Source organism: Coloeus monedula (assembly GCF_965178545.1).
Source record: "Coloeus monedula genome assembly, chromosome: 11".
NCBI classification, from domain to species: domain Eukaryota; kingdom Metazoa; phylum Chordata; class Aves; order Passeriformes; family Corvidae; genus Coloeus; species Coloeus monedula.
Window position 1 is genome coordinate 4,862,695 of NC_138791.1, and position 16,562 is coordinate 4,879,256.

General features: G+C 59.4%; 3 protein-coding genes across 6 annotated transcripts; 2 read left to right on the top strand and 1 right to left on the bottom strand.

The window, feature by feature from the left end:
- Positions 1-529: 529 nt before the first annotated feature.
- Positions 530-1,764, bottom strand: CYB561D2 (cytochrome b561 family member D2). The gene is made up of 3 exons (XM_082289128.1): positions 1,629-1,764; positions 1,510-1,547; positions 530-1,305 (listed from the first exon to the last, which is right to left on the bottom strand). The coding sequence occupies exons 1-3, from the start codon at positions 1,753-1,755 to the stop codon at positions 802-804; spliced, it is 669 nt and encodes a 222-aa protein (XP_082145254.1). The 5' UTR covers positions 1,756-1,764; the 3' UTR covers positions 530-801.
- A 204-nt stretch (positions 1,765-1,968) lies between these two features.
- On the top strand, positions 1,969-5,477 carry NPRL2 (NPR2 like, GATOR1 complex subunit). 2 transcript variants are annotated; one of them, XM_082288684.1, is made up of 11 exons: positions 1,969-2,070; positions 2,232-2,323; positions 2,795-2,963; positions 3,207-3,315; positions 3,497-3,636; positions 3,903-4,000; positions 4,085-4,121; positions 4,275-4,368; positions 4,443-4,560; positions 4,766-4,908; positions 5,189-5,477. In XM_082288684.1, the coding sequence occupies exons 1-11, from the start codon at positions 1,999-2,001 to the stop codon at positions 5,254-5,256; spliced, it is 1,140 nt and encodes a 379-aa protein (XP_082144810.1). In that variant the 5' UTR covers positions 1,969-1,998; the 3' UTR covers positions 5,257-5,477. The 2 variants fall into 2 exon arrangements, with proteins under 2 accessions (XP_082144810.1, XP_082144811.1); XM_082288685.1 differs by having other exon boundaries at positions 3,500-3,636; positions 5,189-5,476.
- Positions 5,457-16,248, top strand: ZMYND10 (zinc finger MYND-type containing 10). Of its 3 annotated transcripts, none has more exons than XM_082288683.1 (13): positions 5,457-5,537; positions 6,134-6,242; positions 6,777-6,893; positions 7,990-8,043; positions 8,138-8,290; positions 10,252-10,340; positions 10,621-10,721; positions 11,997-12,169; positions 12,461-12,586; positions 14,344-14,465; positions 14,660-14,785; positions 15,399-15,596; positions 15,999-16,248. In XM_082288683.1, exons 2-12 carry the CDS (start codon positions 6,171-6,173, stop codon positions 15,481-15,483), a joined length of 1,218 nt encoding a protein of 405 aa, XP_082144809.1. In that variant the 5' UTR covers positions 5,457-5,537; positions 6,134-6,170; the 3' UTR covers positions 15,484-15,596; positions 15,999-16,248. The 3 variants fall into 3 exon arrangements, with proteins under 3 accessions (XP_082144809.1, XP_082144807.1, XP_082144808.1); XM_082288681.1 differs by having other exon boundaries at positions 5,469-5,584; XM_082288682.1 differs by lacking the exon at positions 12,461-12,586 and having other exon boundaries at positions 5,472-5,584.
- Positions 16,249-16,562: the final 314 nt, after the last annotated feature.

The window sequence follows — 16,562 nt, forward strand, 5'->3', positions numbered from 1 at the left end:
GTGCCAGCAAGGAGGTTTCTTCCTGCCTTCTCAAAAGTTCATCCCCCAGCTCTGTGCCTCCCCCCATGCTCACGCTGTTCCCTGTGCCCCTCCGAAGGACACAATCACTTGCTGACTGCAGGTTCACAGCCCGGCTCAGTAATTTGCTCTGTAAACTGACCCCACCCCAGCAGGCCAAGCCCAGCCCACAGAGGGGTTTGGAGGGGTTTGTGCGTGGCAGTGGGTGCCCAGACCCAGGGCCTCGGGGCAGAGCTGCCGCTCCGATCCCAGGGAGTGCCCGTGCCATGGGGACACATGTGCTGCTGTAGCACCGTTGCTCGGGTGCCACCACCCTGCCCCAGCCCTGCCAAGGCTGAAGCCATAACCGTGCCCTGTGCTTTCCTGGCCAAGCTGCCCCTGTGGCAGGAGAGGCAGCGTGGGGCCTGCTGCAGCCTCCAGGGAGAGAGGGGACTCCCTGCCCTCCTCACCAGGATGGCTCCTGTCCTGCCTGCGCCAAAGCAGCCCTGCATGGGAAGGGAAAAGGAGCTGGAATCCTGAGTGAGCCCTCCATTTCCCAGCACTGAGCACCAAGCTGCCGCAGGGACCGGCAGGTTTACCTGTGCTGAGGAATGTCCCTGCCGAGGCAGGGGTGAGGTGTCACAAACATCGCAGCTGCTCCCCAGGGACAAGACACTATGGACAATCCAGGACTAATGAAAGACGAGTAGGTAGAAACCAAGTTCTAAGGAGACCCTGTGCGAGCAGGGGGGCTGCAAAGGGAGACCCAGCTCATTCTGGGAAGTTCAGGTCAGCACTAAGCCCTCAGTGCTGACTCCGCTTGCGGTACAGGTACGCATTGCTCACCTGGTTCATGATAACCAGGCTGGTGATGATGGGACACAGCATGGCGAGGTACCACGAGGCACCGGTCACCGTGGTGGTGAACCACAGGGAACACATGCCCAGCATCAGGCTGGCACAGCCCAGCAGGTAGCCCACCAGCCCTGAGGTTGCGTGGTACAGCTTCAGCTTGGCCAGCGTCCAGTTCTTCATCAGCTTGGGGTAGAGCAGGAGCACGCCCCCAGCGCACTGCCCTCCGGCATACAGCACGGCCAGCAGCCCCGTCAGCCCGTGCCAGGTGACAAAGTGGCCCTTGCCGTTCAGGTGCTTGTTGTAGGTGATGATTCCCAGCCCCAGGAGCGCGCAGAGCAGGGCGAGCAGCTGCAGGGCCCAGTGCGCCCGCACTCGAACTTTGCGGGAGAAGGAGCGCAGCAGCGAGGTCTCCGGGGAGAAGATCAGCAGCGCTTCCGTCATCAGGAACGAGAACTGGGGGGCAGAGGGCAGCGGGATTGGCACCGGCCAAACGCCCCTGCGCCGCGGCTCCCGGGGCTCGGCACCCACCGCCCGGGGCTCAGCCTCCCATCATCCGGGAGCTCCCGGGGCTCGGCACCCACCACCCAGGGACCCCACCGGCACGGCCCCTGCCTGTTCCACGGCAGCGGGCGCCGTGACCGGGGCGGCGGCACTTACCGCGAGGGCCATGAGCAGCGGGTGCCAGGAGAACAGACCTGCAAGGGAAGGGCAGGGTGAGGTGAGCTGAGACATCCGGCCCTCCCCGCGCCCCTGGCCCCGGCCCCACCGGCACTCACTGGATCCGGGCCGCGCCAGCACGGCCACGGCGGCAGGGAATCCCAGCGCCACGAGGTGCGCGGCGGCGCCGGAGGCGACGCGCAGCGAGCGGTACAGCCGGGACTCGGTCTCGGCCGTCAGGGCCATGTTGGCCGGGCGGGCGGAACCGCCGCCGCCGACACGGCCGGACCGCGGCGCGGGCTCCGATTGGCTGAGGCGGGCTGTCCGTCTGCGCTAAGGCCCGCCCCCACCGAGCTACGCCGCCGCTGAGTGGCGGACAAGGCTGTCGCTCAATACGAGGGCCCGCCCCGCCGCGCGACCGTGCGATTCCGCGGGAGCGGCGCTACGGTGGCCGGCGGGGTTGGGGCTGGGGCTGTTCCGCGTTCCGCCATGGGCGGCCGCATCGAGTGCGTGTTCTTCAGCGAGTTCCACCCCACGCTGGGGCCCAAAATCACCTACCAGGTGCGGGGCGAGCGGCCCGGGGCCTGCAGCGCCCGGCCGCGGCGGGGGGGCTGGGACTGGGCCATGGTAACGCCCACGGAGGGGAAGGGAGTACAGGGTGGTGGGTGCTCCCCGGAGAAGGACGGGGCTCGGCTGGAACGGAGCGTCCTGTGCCGCCGCAGGTCCCGGAGGACTTCATCTCCCGGGAGCTGTTTGACACCATCCAGGTGTATGTCATCACGAAGCCCGAGCTGCAGAACAAGCTGATCACCGTGTGAGTGCGGGCAGAGCCCGTCCCTGCCCCCGGGGCCCCGCTGTCCCGCCGGCCTCGGTGCGGAGGACAGCTCGGTGGGATGGCAGTGCCAGCGAGCGGGGGCTCCTGGCCCCGTGGCCGGCACGGTCACTGCGGTGCCCCCAGGTACCCGTGCCGAGGGTGGGTGGTCAGATTTGGCGGGGGGGGGGCTGGTGCTGCATCTGCTGCTCCGCCAGCGTAAAATCCAGGAAAGTCAGACCAGTCAGGAGAGCTGTGCTGGTTTCCAAAGGAGACTGTTTCCTTTTCTGAGAGCTGATTTTTTTGTCCCCCTTCTTCAGACTGTGATTTGCACTCTGAGCATGTAGGGCTTAGGTATGATTTTTCCTGCAATGTAAAGAAGCCCCCACCTCCAGAGCCGTTTGGGAACTATCCTTGTGGGGGATTCGAGCCTCCCTGAGGGCATAGGGACAGGCCATAGGTGTCTCCCCACAGGACGGCCATGGAGAAGAAGCTGATCGGCTGCCCTGTGTGCATCGAGCACAAGAAGTACAGCCGGAATGCTCTGCTCTTCAACCTGGGCTTCGTGTGCGATGCCAGAGCCAAGGCCTGTGCGCTGGAGCCCATCGTGAAGAAGCTGGCTGGCTACCTCACCACCCTCGAGGTGAGGCCTGGGCACTGCCAGGCTGCCTCCCAATCCGCCCCACAGAGCGTGGGCACCTCAACAGTGTCCTGGAGCATGTTGGGGGTCACTGGGCATTGCTGGGACAGGGGCCAGGTTTACAGTGTGGAGGGGATTGTGCTGGTTTCCTACATACCACTGCAGTTTTAAAGGAGATCAGGATCTGGGCTCCTATAGCCACTAATCCTGTGGGGAGGAGCTGACTTGACTTTCTGCTCTCTTTAGCTGGAAAGCGGATTCATCTCCAACGAGGAGAGTAAACAGAAGCTGGTTCCCATCATGACCATCCTGCTGGAGGAGCTGAATGCCAAAGGGAAGTGCACCCTCCCCATAGGTACGGTGAGGACAGGGTCTGAGCCAGCCTTGCCCTACCTAGCTCCAAGGGATGTCTGGGATGGGGTTATGGGCTGCAAACACCTTGTTCTGTGTGACACTGTGGTGTCCTGGGGCTGTTGGTTGCAAGCTCCTGAGCTAGCCCAGGTTTCCATGGAGATTAAGCCTTCCCTTTTCCCAAGTAGATGAGTCGAACACCATCCACCTGAAGGTGATTGAGCAGCGCCCGGACCCCCCCATTGTGCAGGAGTACGACGTCCCTGTCTTCACCCAAGACAAGGATGACTTCTTCAACTCCCAGTGGGATCTCACCACGCAGCAGGTCCGTGTGCTTGATGCTTTGAAGGGGATCTGTTTCCAGACCATCAGGGGAGTTGGGCTGTCCTGGAGATCACGTCAGTGAGCACCGTTTGGTGCTGCCCTTGTCATTGTGCTTGGGCCTGTGAGCAAATCATTCACCAGCACAAGGTTAAAGTGCACCTGGGGATGGAGCTTGCCCATCCCAGGTGCTCCCAGATGCAGGGGAGCTGCTTAGGCTTCAGGGTGATGCCTCTCTGCCCTCTTAATTCTTGCCTCCTCCCCTCCCAGATCTTGCCCTACATTGATGGATTTCGGCATGTGCAGAAGATTTCGGCAGAAGCCGATGTGGAGCTGAACTTGGTGCGCATCGCTGTGCAGAACCTGCTGTGAGTGCCTGGAGGGGCTGGACTGCCTGAGGAGGGGGGTGGGTGCTGCCAGAGCACCTCTCACCTTTTCCTGTCCATCTGCAGGTACTACGGAGTTGTCACACTTGTCTCCATACTCCAGGTGGGTCAGGCCACAGAGCGTAGGGCTGTGAGCAGGATTTGGGCAGTGGCTGTGCCATCAGGGTGGCTGTGGAGGGGGGACAGCAGGGTTGGAGTGGGCCGGGCCTGTCTTAGAGCCACAGCTGAGCAGAGCTGGTTTTCCATCACCCTCCAGTACTCCAATGTCTACTGCACCACGCCGAAGGTCCAGGACCTGGTGGATGACAAGGGTCTCCTGGAAGAGTGTCTGTCCTATGTCACCAAACAAGGTACAGTGACCCTGCCTAGGGATGCTGGCCCAGGCAGAGGGACAGGGCAGCTGACTGGTGACTTGTCCTTGCAGGGCATAAGAGGGCCAGCCTCAGGGATGTCTTCCAGCTGTACTGCGGGCTGAGCCCTGGCACCACCGTGCGAGACCTCATCTCCCGCTACACCCTGCAGCTCCAGAGGGTGGACGAGAGGTCAGAGCCCTCCTTATCAGCCCCTGAGGGCAGTGGTGACACTGGGGGGTGGCAGAGAGAGGGAGCAGGAAGTACCCAACGCCTGTGTCTGTAGGGTAGGAAACATGAGGCAGTGGTGGGGCATGTGGAACAGAAGGGAATGCAGGGAGCTGGGCCATTTGGCACCTCAGCATTGTGGTCCCAGTCTCTCCTCTCTCATCCCCAGGAGGCTTATCCAGTTTGGTTTGATGAAGGGCCTTATTCGGCGGCTCCAGAAATACCCCGTCAAGGTCGCCCGGGATGAGCGGAGCCACCCAGCCCGGCTGTACACGGGCTGCCACAGCTACGATGAGATCTGCTGCAAGACTGGTATGGATCCATAGGATCCCCTGCCCCGTGTGGGCCCCAGGGCTGGTGGGAGACACGGGAATGTCTGCCTGCCCACAGCTGTGCCCTGGTCCTGGGTTCTTGCCCCTTTGGGAGCCTTCAGACCGCAGGGAGACACGACTGCGGGCCAGGCTCTTCTCCAAGCCAGGCTGCCAAGCCCATGCTGCCAGGGGCAGGGCTCGGGGAGCGCACCCAGCCCCCCGAAACCACTACTGGGCACGCCACTGACACCCCACTAACACCCCCCTGTCTCACTTCCCAGGCATGAGTTACAAGGAGCTGGATGAGCGCCTGGAGAACGACCCCAACATCATCATGTGCTGGAAGTGATGGCAGCGATGGCCCTCAATAGAGCCCTGTCTCACCACGCGTGCCCCCTGTGTCCCCCGCGTGTCCCCCGCGTGTCCCCGCAGCGCCCCGCTGGCTGCGGCCACTCCTCCGCGCCGCCAGGGGGCACCAGAGAGAGGCCGCCCCTCGCCGCTGCTGCTGCCGGCCTGTGGCGAGTCCTCCGCGCCGCCAGGGGGCGGTAGCGGCAGCGCCGTTGCCACAGCGACGCGGACGCCATGGCTGCCGTGCCCGGGCCGCTGCCACCCGCCGAGGCTGAGGCGTTGGTGCGAGCCCTGCAGGGCACCGAGCTGCGGGACATCGGCGGGCAGGGGTGCGGGGACACGGCGATGGGGTTTCCCCGGGGTGTCTGGGGGCGAGAACATGAAAGAGGGTCTTTAAATTTGGGGGGTCCCCTTTGGGGCTGTGGGAGAAGAGGAGGGGGCCCAGTTTTGGGGCTTTCCCAAGGGCATGGTGGGGGTAAGGAGGGGTTTCCAGAAAGTTTAGAGTAGAGAGGAGGGGTTCTGGTTTTGAGGTAACCCCAGAGGGTCAAGGTGGGACACGGTGGGAGAAGGGCCTGCAATTCTGAAGTGTTCCTGAAAGGACTGAGAGATGGGAGGGTCCAGGGGGAGGGGGGCAAGGAAGGGTCCTGGATCTGAGGGTTTGTGTGGGATGGGGTGATGGAGAGGCTCCCCCTAGTTCCGTGGTGTCCCCAGTGAGGGTGTTGCTGCAGGCAGGGCTGTCCAGTAGAGCTGCGGCCCCAGGCTCAGAGCACAGCAGGGGGATTGGGGGTTATAAGAGCAGGTTTCCCTGCGTGAGGGATCCTCGCCGAGCCAGTGGCCAGAGGTCTGTGGCACTGATGTCCTTGCTGGCTGCCCCACAGATGGCTTCGGCAGCATGAGTATGTGGAGAAGCTCAACATGCACGGCATCCTGAGCGCCTCAGCGGGCCAGGAGCAGCTCCTCACTGAGCTGCTGGTCACTCACGCGAAGGTGAGCCTCCCTGGGTGCAGGAGTGATCCCCATGCTGGGCCTTCAGCCTCCAGCTGGGCTTGTCCTGTGGGCAGCGTGCAGTTTTGGAGTAAAATGCTGAAGAATCTGTTGTGTCTCTGGAAAAGACGTTTGACTGGTGGTGTGCCAGTTCTGTTTTTTAAAAAAAATTAAAGGTCAAGCTGTGGTATTTCTACTTGCTAGCGTCTGGTTTTTCTCTTGGATGTTGTTTTGGTCTCGTATGTGCACCAGCCCCTTTGGTTGCAGATCTCTGCCCAATGCCTGAGGTGTCCCAGCCCCAGGGTGTGAGATTGCCTGGACCTGCCCAGGTCCTCGGGGTCACCTTCCCCCTCTGCAGCCCCAGGAGCTCTGCCCTGGTGTGAGAAGCTGCTTGTTTCTGAGGTGGGTGAATACAGAGTGCCCCAAGGCCACCCTCCTCCCTGGGCGACTCCAGTGTGGCTGATCATTAGCAACAAACTGGTTCCCCCTGCAGCACTGGTCTGAAAGACTTCACCTCCCCATCCCTTCCCTGTCTAGATTCCTGTTCTCATTGGGGAGCTGATTTCTGTGGAGATCTGGAAGCACAAGGTCTTTCCCGTGCTGTGCCGGCTGGAGGACTTCAAGCCGAGAAGCACCTTCCCCATCTATGTGGTGGTGAGTAGAGGGGGTGGTGGGAATGAGCCTGCAAATGGGTCAAGCACAGCTGTGCTTGAAAGTAAATGTCACCCTGAAGGTCTCAGAGCTGAGGGTTTGCATCTCCCCCGACTGAGGTGGGCAGTGGGACACAGTGGGAAGTGCCTGGTTTCCCAAAGCCATGACCTGCAAGCCCGTGCCCTTGGCCCCTGGAGGGGGCAGGGACTCACTCCGGGGGAAGGCTGGCTTTGTGAAGAGCTGTCCCCTCTGTAATCCCACACAGGGGCTTTTGGGAGCTGCTGGGTGGGGCAAAAGACATTCCTGGAGGCAGCTGTGCTCCTGGCTTGTGGCTCTCAGTGCTGCCCTCGCTCCCAGGCAATGATACCCCTGGGGTATTTGCCCCTCTCTGAGCACTGTTTTTCTCTAGCCAGAGCTTCTCTGGGGTTATGTGCCCCATGGCTAACAAAAGCTTTTTCTTACTGAGCTCCTGGGAGCAGTGGTCCCTTGGGCCATTCTTGGCAAGGGAACGATCTTCAGATCTGGGCTTCTTTGCAGAGGCATGCAACCCTTGACCTAAGGGAAATCTGCCTGAGGCTTGGAAGTTTTAACCCATTTTCAGTCCAGGGTAACACCTTGTGGGGGCAAGGTGGTACCTTCCCTGAGCAGCCAATGCCTCGGGGCTGTTATCCCATGGTTCCCAGTCTCAGACAAGGCTGTCTGCCCCAGTCCCAGGGCCTGGGAGAAGCACAGCCATGCAGAGCATTGTCCCAGCTCAGGCACTGGTTCTGTGCTGGTGCCAGGGCCTGCGACTCACCCGAGGGCAGGGGTTGTCCGGCCCCTGCTGCACAGGCAGAGCCCTGAAGAGCCCTGCCTGCTGGGAAGTGTGGCTCTCCATCAGCGTGTTGGAGTGTCACAGGCACGTCAGCATAAATATCGATATGAACTGCGTGAACTGGAGTTGTTTTGAAGGTTGCAGCACTTGTATTTTTCTCTTGGACTAGTTTTTGGGCACAACTGCATAAGCAGCTTCTCAGAAGAGGCTCTTTTCCCTGTCCCAGTGCCCGTGTCCCCAGTGCTGCTCCACTGTTACCTCACTCTCGCCATTCTCCTCCCACAGCTGCACCACGAAGCCTCCATCATCAACCTCCTGGAGACAGTGTTCTTTTACAGGGTGAGAAACAAGTCCAGCTTTCCTCAAGTGGAAAGTCCCTGGGGGTGGGAGACTGTGGGGATTGACCCTGTGTGAAACCCTTGTCGTTGTGAAGGAGATCTGCGAGTCAGCAGAGGACAGCATTCTGGATTTGATTGATTATTGCCACCGCAAGCTGACCCTGCTGGCAGCTCGGAGCACCAAGGCACAGGCAGTGACCTTGGCAGAGCTTCGTGCTGAGGGTCTGCCCAGCCCGTCCTCCATGCAGGTGAGGAGAAAGTCCTGTAGTTCACTGGGGACACGTGTGGTAAAGAATGTGGGCAGCCTGCAGAGGCACAGGGAGGCCTTTTCATGGGATGCAACCCTGGCAGCTCCTGGCCACCTCAGAGGGTGTCTGGTGCTTCTCTGTGCTTGTGGCTGCATCTACCTCCCTCCACTCTGCAGCCTGGCTTCTTGCCTGTCTGGTGCCAGTGCCAGCCTGAGGCTTCCTGCAGGACATGCTCAGGGCTCTGGGGTGGGACACACTGGAGATTTGGTGGGCAAAATATTCAGTAGAGGGGTTTGGCCATTTGCTGTTGCTCTTGGAACAGTGCAGATATCTCTCCCTGAAGTTTGGGAAGCCGCCCTGGGTCAGGCTGCCACTATAGCCTGCCAGTGTTAACCATGGGAGGGTTCTCCTAACAATCAGGAATTGTCTTCATGTGCTTCCCTCAGCTTCCTTTATTCTCTGAGAAATACCTGCTCTGAGCTGGTCCGTGTCAGCAGCGATCCCAGGGCTTTTCCCAGTCAGGTGTTCCCAGGCTGACACACACACCTTCCCAGAGCAGGAGCTGTCTTTGTTGCTTCTCAGCACCTGGAACTGCCCATGAGGAGGAGTATCTGGAAGAGCAGGGTTAAAGGGAGAGCCTGAACCTCCCCTTGCCTCCATCCTTTGGCTTGTTGCCCAAGCACAGACTTCTCTTTCAGAAAAGGGAAGGAAGTGGAGGGATCTGGAGCACAATAGGGATGTTTTCCAGGAAATGTTTTCCCAGCTGGGGAGGGGAAGGGGTGTCTCTGTTAGTGCTTTGACACGAACTTAAAACCCCAGACCTCTTCTAGCCAATAGGGTTCTCAAAAGCACTCATCTCCCAAGGAGCCTGATTTCCTCTGATTCATTCCAGCCTCTCCTGACTCTGTGTACAATAACCCCTATGAAAAAGCTGTTCCTGCCATCTCCTGTGTTGTGGAGCCTGTTGTCCTTTGGAACTGAGTATGGTGGTAACCCGTGTTTTGCTGTCCCCTAGAAGCACAGGCAAAAGATATTTTCTGTCTCAAGGCAGCAGAGATGAGGTCTGGATACGAGGAGGAGCTGTAGGAAAAACCTCACTAGGGAAGTTTGGAGAGGGAAGAGGCGGGGAAGAGCCCACAAGACTCTCTTAGTAACGTGTGGGGCACCAGCACAGGGAGCACAGAGCTGCTTACCACAGAAATCTGGAAGGGATTGTGGTAGTGGCTCTTTGGAGAAATACAGGATGCTGAGGTCTGTGCTCTGCACACCAAGTGTGAGCTGCATCTGGGACTGGAGAGAAGCTCTGCCTGAGCCAGGGAGAAGGACTTGGCACCTCTCAGCATGGCCCTCCCCGTGGTCTCGAAAGAGGCTGAGTCAGAGGGTGGTCAGGCTGTCATGGGGGATGAGTGGGGTGTCCATGCTGTCTGGGAAGGGAAGGAGCATGGCACAGATGTGGGCTGGGATAACCACAGGCAGATATTCTAGGTGGCTGTTCCCAAGCTGGAGGGAAGAGGCAGATCCAGGAGGGGCGGACATAGGACTGCAGCTGCACCAGGGCCAAGTTTCTCCCTCCTCCTCCTCCTCCTCCTCTGGTTCTTTTGCTGATCAGGCAGCTTCAACAGGTCCCTGAAGGGCCATGGGCCACAAGATGGTCCCAGAGAGAGGTGCAGTTTGGGACCAGCCTCTTTCAGGGGGTGTTCCTGTGCAGAAGCACTGCAGCCAGTAGCCATCCATGACCTGTTAGTGGCAGGGACGTGAGGGAAGAGCAACTGTGAGCTGCAAGCACTTCTGTGGCTGTGCTGGCAAACAGGCAGTACTGGCACAGTTGAGACAAGAAAATGTTTTTCATGGCTGTATTTTCCTACCCAGACTGTGGTTACCAATGCAGTCAACAGCCTGCCTCCCTGTAGCTCCTGGGAAATGGGGCCTGAAATCCCAAGACTGATCCTGTCCCTCCACAGGAGCTGCAGAAGCAGGCAGAGACGATGGAGTTTGAGATTTCCCTGAAGGCCCTGTCCGTGCTGCGGTTCATCACCGACCAGGTGGAGAGGTAGGTGCCCAGGAGCAGCAGAGGATGTGCCCAGCTCTCCAGATGGGATTCCTGTGGGGTCACAGTGGGTGCCTGGACCCCTTTCAGCAGCTGGCTGTATCCACAATGGCAGTGGCACTGTGCCCTGGGAGGCAAACAACAGCAGCACTCCACCCTGCTCCCAGGAACCCAGATCATTGTTTCTTTCCTGCCTCTCCCAGTTGCCACAGGGAGCATTTGTAGATATCAATTCTGGCACTAATCTGTGAGTGCCTTTTCTCCCTTTCTGCTGTATCTCCAGTCTGCCCCTGAGTGCACTGACACGGATGCTGAACACCCACAACCTGCCCTGCCTCCTTGCCGAGCTGGTGGAGCATTGTCCCTGGAGCTGCTGGGAATCAGGTATGGATCGTGTCCCGTGGTATCTGGTGCACCATGGCACTGTGCTGGGATGTGCAACCACTGAGTCATCTGCTGTAGGAGCCCTTGCAGAGTTGTTCTCCCTCTACCCTCCCCTCCAGCTCCTCAGTGCTCCCTGCCTGAAGCTGTTCAGCTCGAAAGCAGCTGCAGCACAGCTGGGCTGGGAACCCAGCAGCGTTTCCAAAAGCTGATCCTCACACAGGGCTGGGTCTCTTCTGAGTGATCACAGCCAGCACTGGACTGTAGCACCTCTGCCAGCCCCACGTCCTCCTCTGAGGAGTCTTCTGGACACAGAAAGACCAGAGCGCCCATCCCAGTTTCTCTGCACCTTTTGGGGCAGCACTCACCAGAGCCAGATGTGGGCTCTTCCAGGCAGCAAGTGTTGCCCTGATACTACTGCTGGTCCCTGAGCTTCACTCTTGCCAAGGGCCCCTGATCAGGCTGTGCCCATCGGCCATCGCCCTCCCCTCTGCAGCCAGGCGGGCCCCCCACAGCCTCCCACTGCCTGCCCTGTGGTGGGGCACGGCCTGGGGCGTGGGAACCCGCGCTGCCCCAGCCCTGCACGGGGGGGTCACAGCGGGGGCAGGGCAGGAAGAGCTCTGGGAAGCACGTGGCTGTGCCTGCCGAGAGCAGCCCAGCTGGATGCGGGAGCTTTCCTCCTTCCTCCAGCCACCAAACATCCCTTCTCCCTGCCTGTGCGCTCGGGGTGTGAGAGGGAGCTTTGATCGAGAGCCCTGAGGGAGGGACTGGAAGAAGGCGAGCCCAAAGGCATTTCCAGGTTGTGCAGATGCAGGGTCCCATCCTGCTCCATCCCCCAGAGCCACACAGTAGCCGCCGGAGCTTGTTTCGTCATTTCTGTTATATTCATGCTACTTCTGGCAGCAGAAACTCGAGAAGAGTGGCCACACTGGTATCCCAAAATGGGTCTCTCCAGCCACTTTGTTGTTGCAGCATGGGCTGCCCCACTGCCTGCCAGTGCCCTACACTCCTGACCAAGTACAGAGGGAGATGTCTCAGGGGTCTTTCTATTCGTGCCACAGCACTATTGGTTTAATACATATCCTTTCTGCTTTTCATGCTCTCTAATATTTTGCCCCAGTACCAAGTAGGCTGCTATGCGGAGCAAAGGGTGGGGAAACTGAGGCAGGCAGAAGCAAAGGGTGAAGCAAGGCAGTGAGAACAGGCCAGCATCCCTTCTCTGAGCTGTCTCCCCTCAGGCTGCTAGCACTGTGTCTCCCTGGTTCTTCTGTCCCCCAGGCAAGCTCAAGAAGTTTGAGAATGGCACGTGGCACGTGGTGCCCCCTGAGGACCAGGTGAAGATGACCAAACTCGATGGGCAGGTGTGGCTCGCCCTCCTCAACCTCCTGCTCAGCCCCGAGTGCCAGCGCAAATATCGCTTCAATGGCTTCAACAAGAGCCAGCTCCTCAAGGTAGGACCCAGCAGCACAAAGGCCCTGGGCCCTTGCCAGCACTGGGCACCTCCAGATATCTGTCCCTGTCCTCACTGTGGGCTCCAAGGAGCCAGTGGTGGGAGAACAGCAGGTCTGTCACTGTAGCAGCAGCAGCAAAGCTTGTGTTTGTGCGTGCACCTCGTGAGATCCCCATAGGTCTCTCTGCCAGTGCCTCCCAAATCCATGCTCTTGCCTTGCTGCTTCCCCAGCTCTGACTCCCTTGTCCTGTCCTCTCTCTGTTCACTCTTCTCTCCCCCTCCGTGGCCACAGCTCCGTGCATTCCTGACAGACGTCCTCATTGACCAGCTGCCCAACCTGGTGGAGATGCAGAGATTTCTGAGTTGCCTCGCAGTGACAGAGCCTGCTCCCCCCAAAAAGGATCTCATCCTGGAGCAGGTATCCTCTGGCTTTTCCTTAACCTTTACAGCTGCTCTACTTTAAGCCTGATAGCTCCCTACCTCTTTTTTCTTACACCAAGCTCAGCTCTGGAGTGGTGATGCCCTGGAAAAGCAGCCAAGTACCCATTTCAGTCACACCCTTATTGCCAGCAAAGCTGCCTGTGGCTGACGTGAGAACCTTGTCCTGCCCTGCTGTGGCCAAGCAATCACATCTAAAGACATAAATGCTGGGTTATAAACAGCTCTCCAGGTCACACTGAGCCCCTGGGATGGCAGCTGCATGGGGCAGACACAGACGCTTGTTTTGACAAGTAACTCTTCGTTTGACATTTAGCAGTGTTGTCCTGTTGAATTCTGGGCTTCCAAGGGAAGTCCCCTTTTACAGCCCTGGTCTGATGCTGCTTGGCACACTATATACAGAGGGACATCGTGATCTGGTGACAGAGTCTGGAGTTAAACTGCTCCCAGCTGGTGTCTGGGCCTTTGGGAGTTAGGCCATGATGGTCTTTAAACAGCCAAGAGGTTCTTGGGGGTTTTAATCTGTGCAGTGGTGATCTCTGGAGAAAAGTGTTTTTATGTGTTTCTACTGCCTTCTTGTGACCTATGGGGAGAAACTGAGTGTGGGGGCAGATCTGCAAAGAGGCTGCTGAGAACTGGGAGCACAGAGGCTCTTCCCCACTGCCAGAGGCTCCCACACTGCTTCCTGGAGGAGATGGGTATGTTGGGCAGTAGCCATCTGGGCTGTCCCCAGTGGGAGCACACTGTCGCCATCGCAGCTGGCTGCGTGGCCTGCAAGGAGGGTGATGTGCCCTGTCAGAGCTGTCTCTGGCTGAGCTGGAGGCATGGCCCAAGCTGGAAGCTGGGGCTGGGGAAGCTGTAGACTGGCAAGCTGAGCTGTTGGAGCTGGGGGTGGCAGCAGGGCGGAGGTGGACATGGATTCTGCCACATGCCTTGACTGCCAGTGTGTTGGTGGTGCAGTGACAGGCAGCTGCCACGATGGGGACCTCCTCCAGCCCTCACCCAGGCTGCTGCCCTTCTCCATAGCTCTGCTTTTGTGCCGATGCTGCTCCTGCCCCTGCCAAGGGCTGGGGCTGAGCTCGGGGGCAGGCAGGGGGAGCCAGCTGGAAGCACAGACATGGCCTCCCTGCTCTGCCCAGAGAGCAGTGAACTCACTCCTTGTTGCTGAGCCAAGCTAAGGAAAGGCCTTTTTCCATTTGGCTGCTCCCAGAGCAGCCTCCTCCCCTTCCTTGGCTATTTTTACTCTTCTGGAGAAGGCAGCGCTGTTTGAAGCGGCACCGTCCGCTCCAGAGCCTGAGCTCCACGTGCTGCTCTTGGCTGGGATGTTTCCTCTCGCACTGGCCAGCCCTTCCCCGGGTGTTCATCTTCAGGGAAGTGATGAGCGGAAAAATGTGGTCAGACAAACGGCTCCGGAGCACGGGGTTCACACTGCTGCCACATGCAGGGTGCTGAGCTCCCAGGGCTTTCTGTTCAGGGGCTCAGGCCTCAGGGCTGAACACCCATTCCCAACTGGACCCCGAAGGTTTTGCCTTGTTTCACCTCAGTGCCCATTGGCAAGTGGGTGCTTCCCCTCCATGTACCCAAAAGCACACCCTGACACCCTCTGCACCTCTGCCTCTGCTTGCCCTCCTGGAGGGCCATGCTTCTTCTGCCCAGGGCAGGCTGCCTTCTCCCCAGACCACAGAACCTTTTTTAGGCCGTTAGCACCCCTTCCTCCTGCCCTGCCTCTCCCACCAGGTTCCTATAATCCGGGACCATATCCTCAAGAAAAACTCGGGGAAGTGGGAGGCCATTGCCAAGCACCAGGTGAAGCATGCCTTCAGCCCCAGTGAGGACGAGCTGAAGTTCCAGGCACGCAGGTAAGGCCCTGGTACAGGTATGCAGAGTGCCCAGTGGGGCCAGTATTCCCATTAGCAGGGCCGGAGCTCTGGGAGGACAGAGGGGTCTGTGGTACTGGCTGGAGATGTCCCCTCAGTGGCAGGATGCAGCAGGGACAGCTCACTGCCGGTCAGCAGTTCCCTGGAAGCAGCCTCACCCCTCTCTGCCTGCACAGGTGGGCACAGACCTACAGCCTGGACATGATGGAGGCTCTGGCCCCTGACAAGCCCCGCTGCAGGGTGTGTGGTGTAGAAGCGGCCAAGCGCTGCTCTCGCTGCCGGAACGAGTGGTACTGCACACGGTAAGGGAGCCCTGCCACCCCCTTGAGGCCCCTGCAGCCCCTCAGTCCTCCCCAGAGCACCACAAATTTCACTGGAGGATGCAGTGGAAGGGACAAGGAAAGCCAGGGGTCCCACCACTGCTCAGCACCACTGGCTCTCTGCTGGCCACGTACCTCTCCAAATCTTGTGGGGAGGCTGCTGGTGGAGGAGGTGCTGGTGGGAGTTGTGTTGCAGATGCAAGGTGCTGAGCTGCTTCTGCCCACAGCGACAGCAGTGACAAGCTGGGTTTTCCGTAGTGACACTGGCTCCCTCCTCTCCACCTTGGTGGGGCAGGAGTAGCAAAGCACCCATGACCCCGTGGGTGCAGGTGACAGGCTGGGCTGTGGCATCTGGGACGATGGCAGTAAATTAAATCTTCTCTGGCCCTGAACCATCTGGCAAGGTCTGGCATTAAACCTTCTTAACCTCCAGAACTGGAGCCTCATCCATCTCCCTCTTGGTCTAATGCTGGGCTTTATCAGCTCTCCCCCAGCTCCCAGAGGGCTGTGGTGCTGGAGTTTGTCCTTGTTGCTGCTTTGCCCCAAGGGATGGATGTGGCTCCACTGCCCCTGACAGCAGCTTCCCCCTCTGCAGGGCCTGCCAGGTCCAGCACTGGCAGAAGCACAAACCTGCCTGCAACCTGATGGCTGAGGTGCCGAGGAGTGTGGATGACCTGTAAGAGAAATGGTGCCTGGCATCTGGCCCGTGGCTCAGAGAGGCAGATTCCCCCAGTGTGTAGCCCACAGCTGGCAAAGGCCCCCCTGCTCCCAGCCCCAGGCAGCACTAGCCAAGGTCAGCCTCTCCTCTCCCACCACCCCACCATGCTGCCTTCTCCAATAAATCTCCTTGTGCATCCCACAGCTGCCTGGCTTCTGCTTTTTCTCTCCTAGCTGAAGATGGTAAACTGCTTCCTCCCTTCCCTTCCACACTGTGAGAGGCGTGTGTCCATTTTCCCCCCTGCAACAACAGAAATCCCAGAGAACCTGAAAAAGCCTATAAGGTCATGATTACCTTACTGCAGCTGGGGAGGGAAAGAGTGAGAAGGCCTCTGTGCAGCCTCTTACCATCATTAGAGCAGCGTGGGGAGCAGAGGATGTGGTTTGCACGAGCATCTTGCTGTGAGAAAGAGTTTCTTGGGTATTTGTCATCTCCCACCTTGCAGGGAAGATTTACCCCATTTCCTCTCCCTTGCAGTGGTGTTAGCACCAAGGGCTTGGCCCCCTGCCTACCAGCATTACCAGTAAACAGAGTTTACTGGTGGGAGTGCCTTGGGGTGCATCCCCACCTCTCACTGGCCAGCAGCAGCTGCCGAAGGGCTGGAGCCTTGGTCTGAGCACAGCTGGGAAAGGTTGGCTGTATCCTTTTTCTGATGGGGTGCCTGAGGCTCCCTGACACATAAAAATAGGCTTTGCACCAAGGCTGCTGCTGTAGGAGCCACGACAGCAGGCAGGAAACCATCTCGGTCCAGCTGCAGCCCCGGCTGAGCAGCCTGTGCTCAGAGCTGAATAAACTCCTCACCCCAAACCCAGGCTGCACGTCCAGGGCTGCAGCCAGCCGGAGCAGGAACGCTCTCCGTAGCTCTCCGTCTGCTCACGCGCTGCCGGGGTGCTTCCAGCCCCTTCCTCACTGGGAAACTGAGGCAGGGAGCGCAGTTTGTCCTGCTCCTGCGAGAAGAGGCAGAGAGAGCGGGGCTGCTGGAGCGGGCCCCCCCTTCCCCCGCGGCGGCTCCGGGAACCTCATCCCCGCCTCCAGCCCGCC

What these genes read in the sequence shown, in the direction of transcription:
- CYB561D2 (XM_082289128.1), bottom strand. Translation starts at nt 1,755, where the DNA reads ATGGCCCTGACGGCCGAGACCGAGTCCCGGCTGTACCGCTCGCTGCGC. An exon ending in GCTGGCGCGGCCCGGATCCA is followed by an intron (nt 1,548 to 1,628) that starts GTGAGTGCCGGT and finishes CTTCCCTTGCAG; the next exon opens with GTCTGTTCTCCTGGCACCCG. An exon ending in CGCTGCTCATGGCCCTCGCG is followed by an intron (nt 1,306 to 1,509) that starts GTAAGTGCCGCC and finishes TCTGCCCCCCAG; the next exon opens with TTCTCGTTCCTGATGACGGA.
- NPRL2 (XM_082288684.1), top strand. Translation starts at nt 1,999, where the DNA reads ATGGGCGGCCGCATCGAGTGCGTGTTCTTCAGCGAGTTCCACCCCACG. An exon ending in GCTACCTCACCACCCTCGAG is followed by an intron (nt 2,964 to 3,206) that starts GTGAGGCCTGGG and finishes TGCTCTCTTTAG; the next exon opens with CTGGAAAGCGGATTCATCTC. An exon ending in GTCCTATGTCACCAAACAAG is followed by an intron (nt 4,369 to 4,442) that starts GTACAGTGACCC and finishes TTGTCCTTGCAG; the next exon opens with GGCATAAGAGGGCCAGCCTC.
- ZMYND10 (XM_082288681.1), top strand. Translation starts at nt 5,490, where the DNA reads ATGGCTGCCGTGCCCGGGCCGCTGCCACCCGCCGAGGCTGAGGCGTTG. An exon ending in CTGGAGCTGCTGGGAATCAG is followed by an intron (nt 10,722 to 11,996) that starts GTATGGATCGTG and finishes TCTGTCCCCCAG; the next exon opens with GCAAGCTCAAGAAGTTTGAG. An exon ending in CTGAAGTTCCAGGCACGCAG is followed by an intron (nt 14,466 to 14,659) that starts GTAAGGCCCTGG and finishes CTGCCTGCACAG; the next exon opens with GTGGGCACAGACCTACAGCC.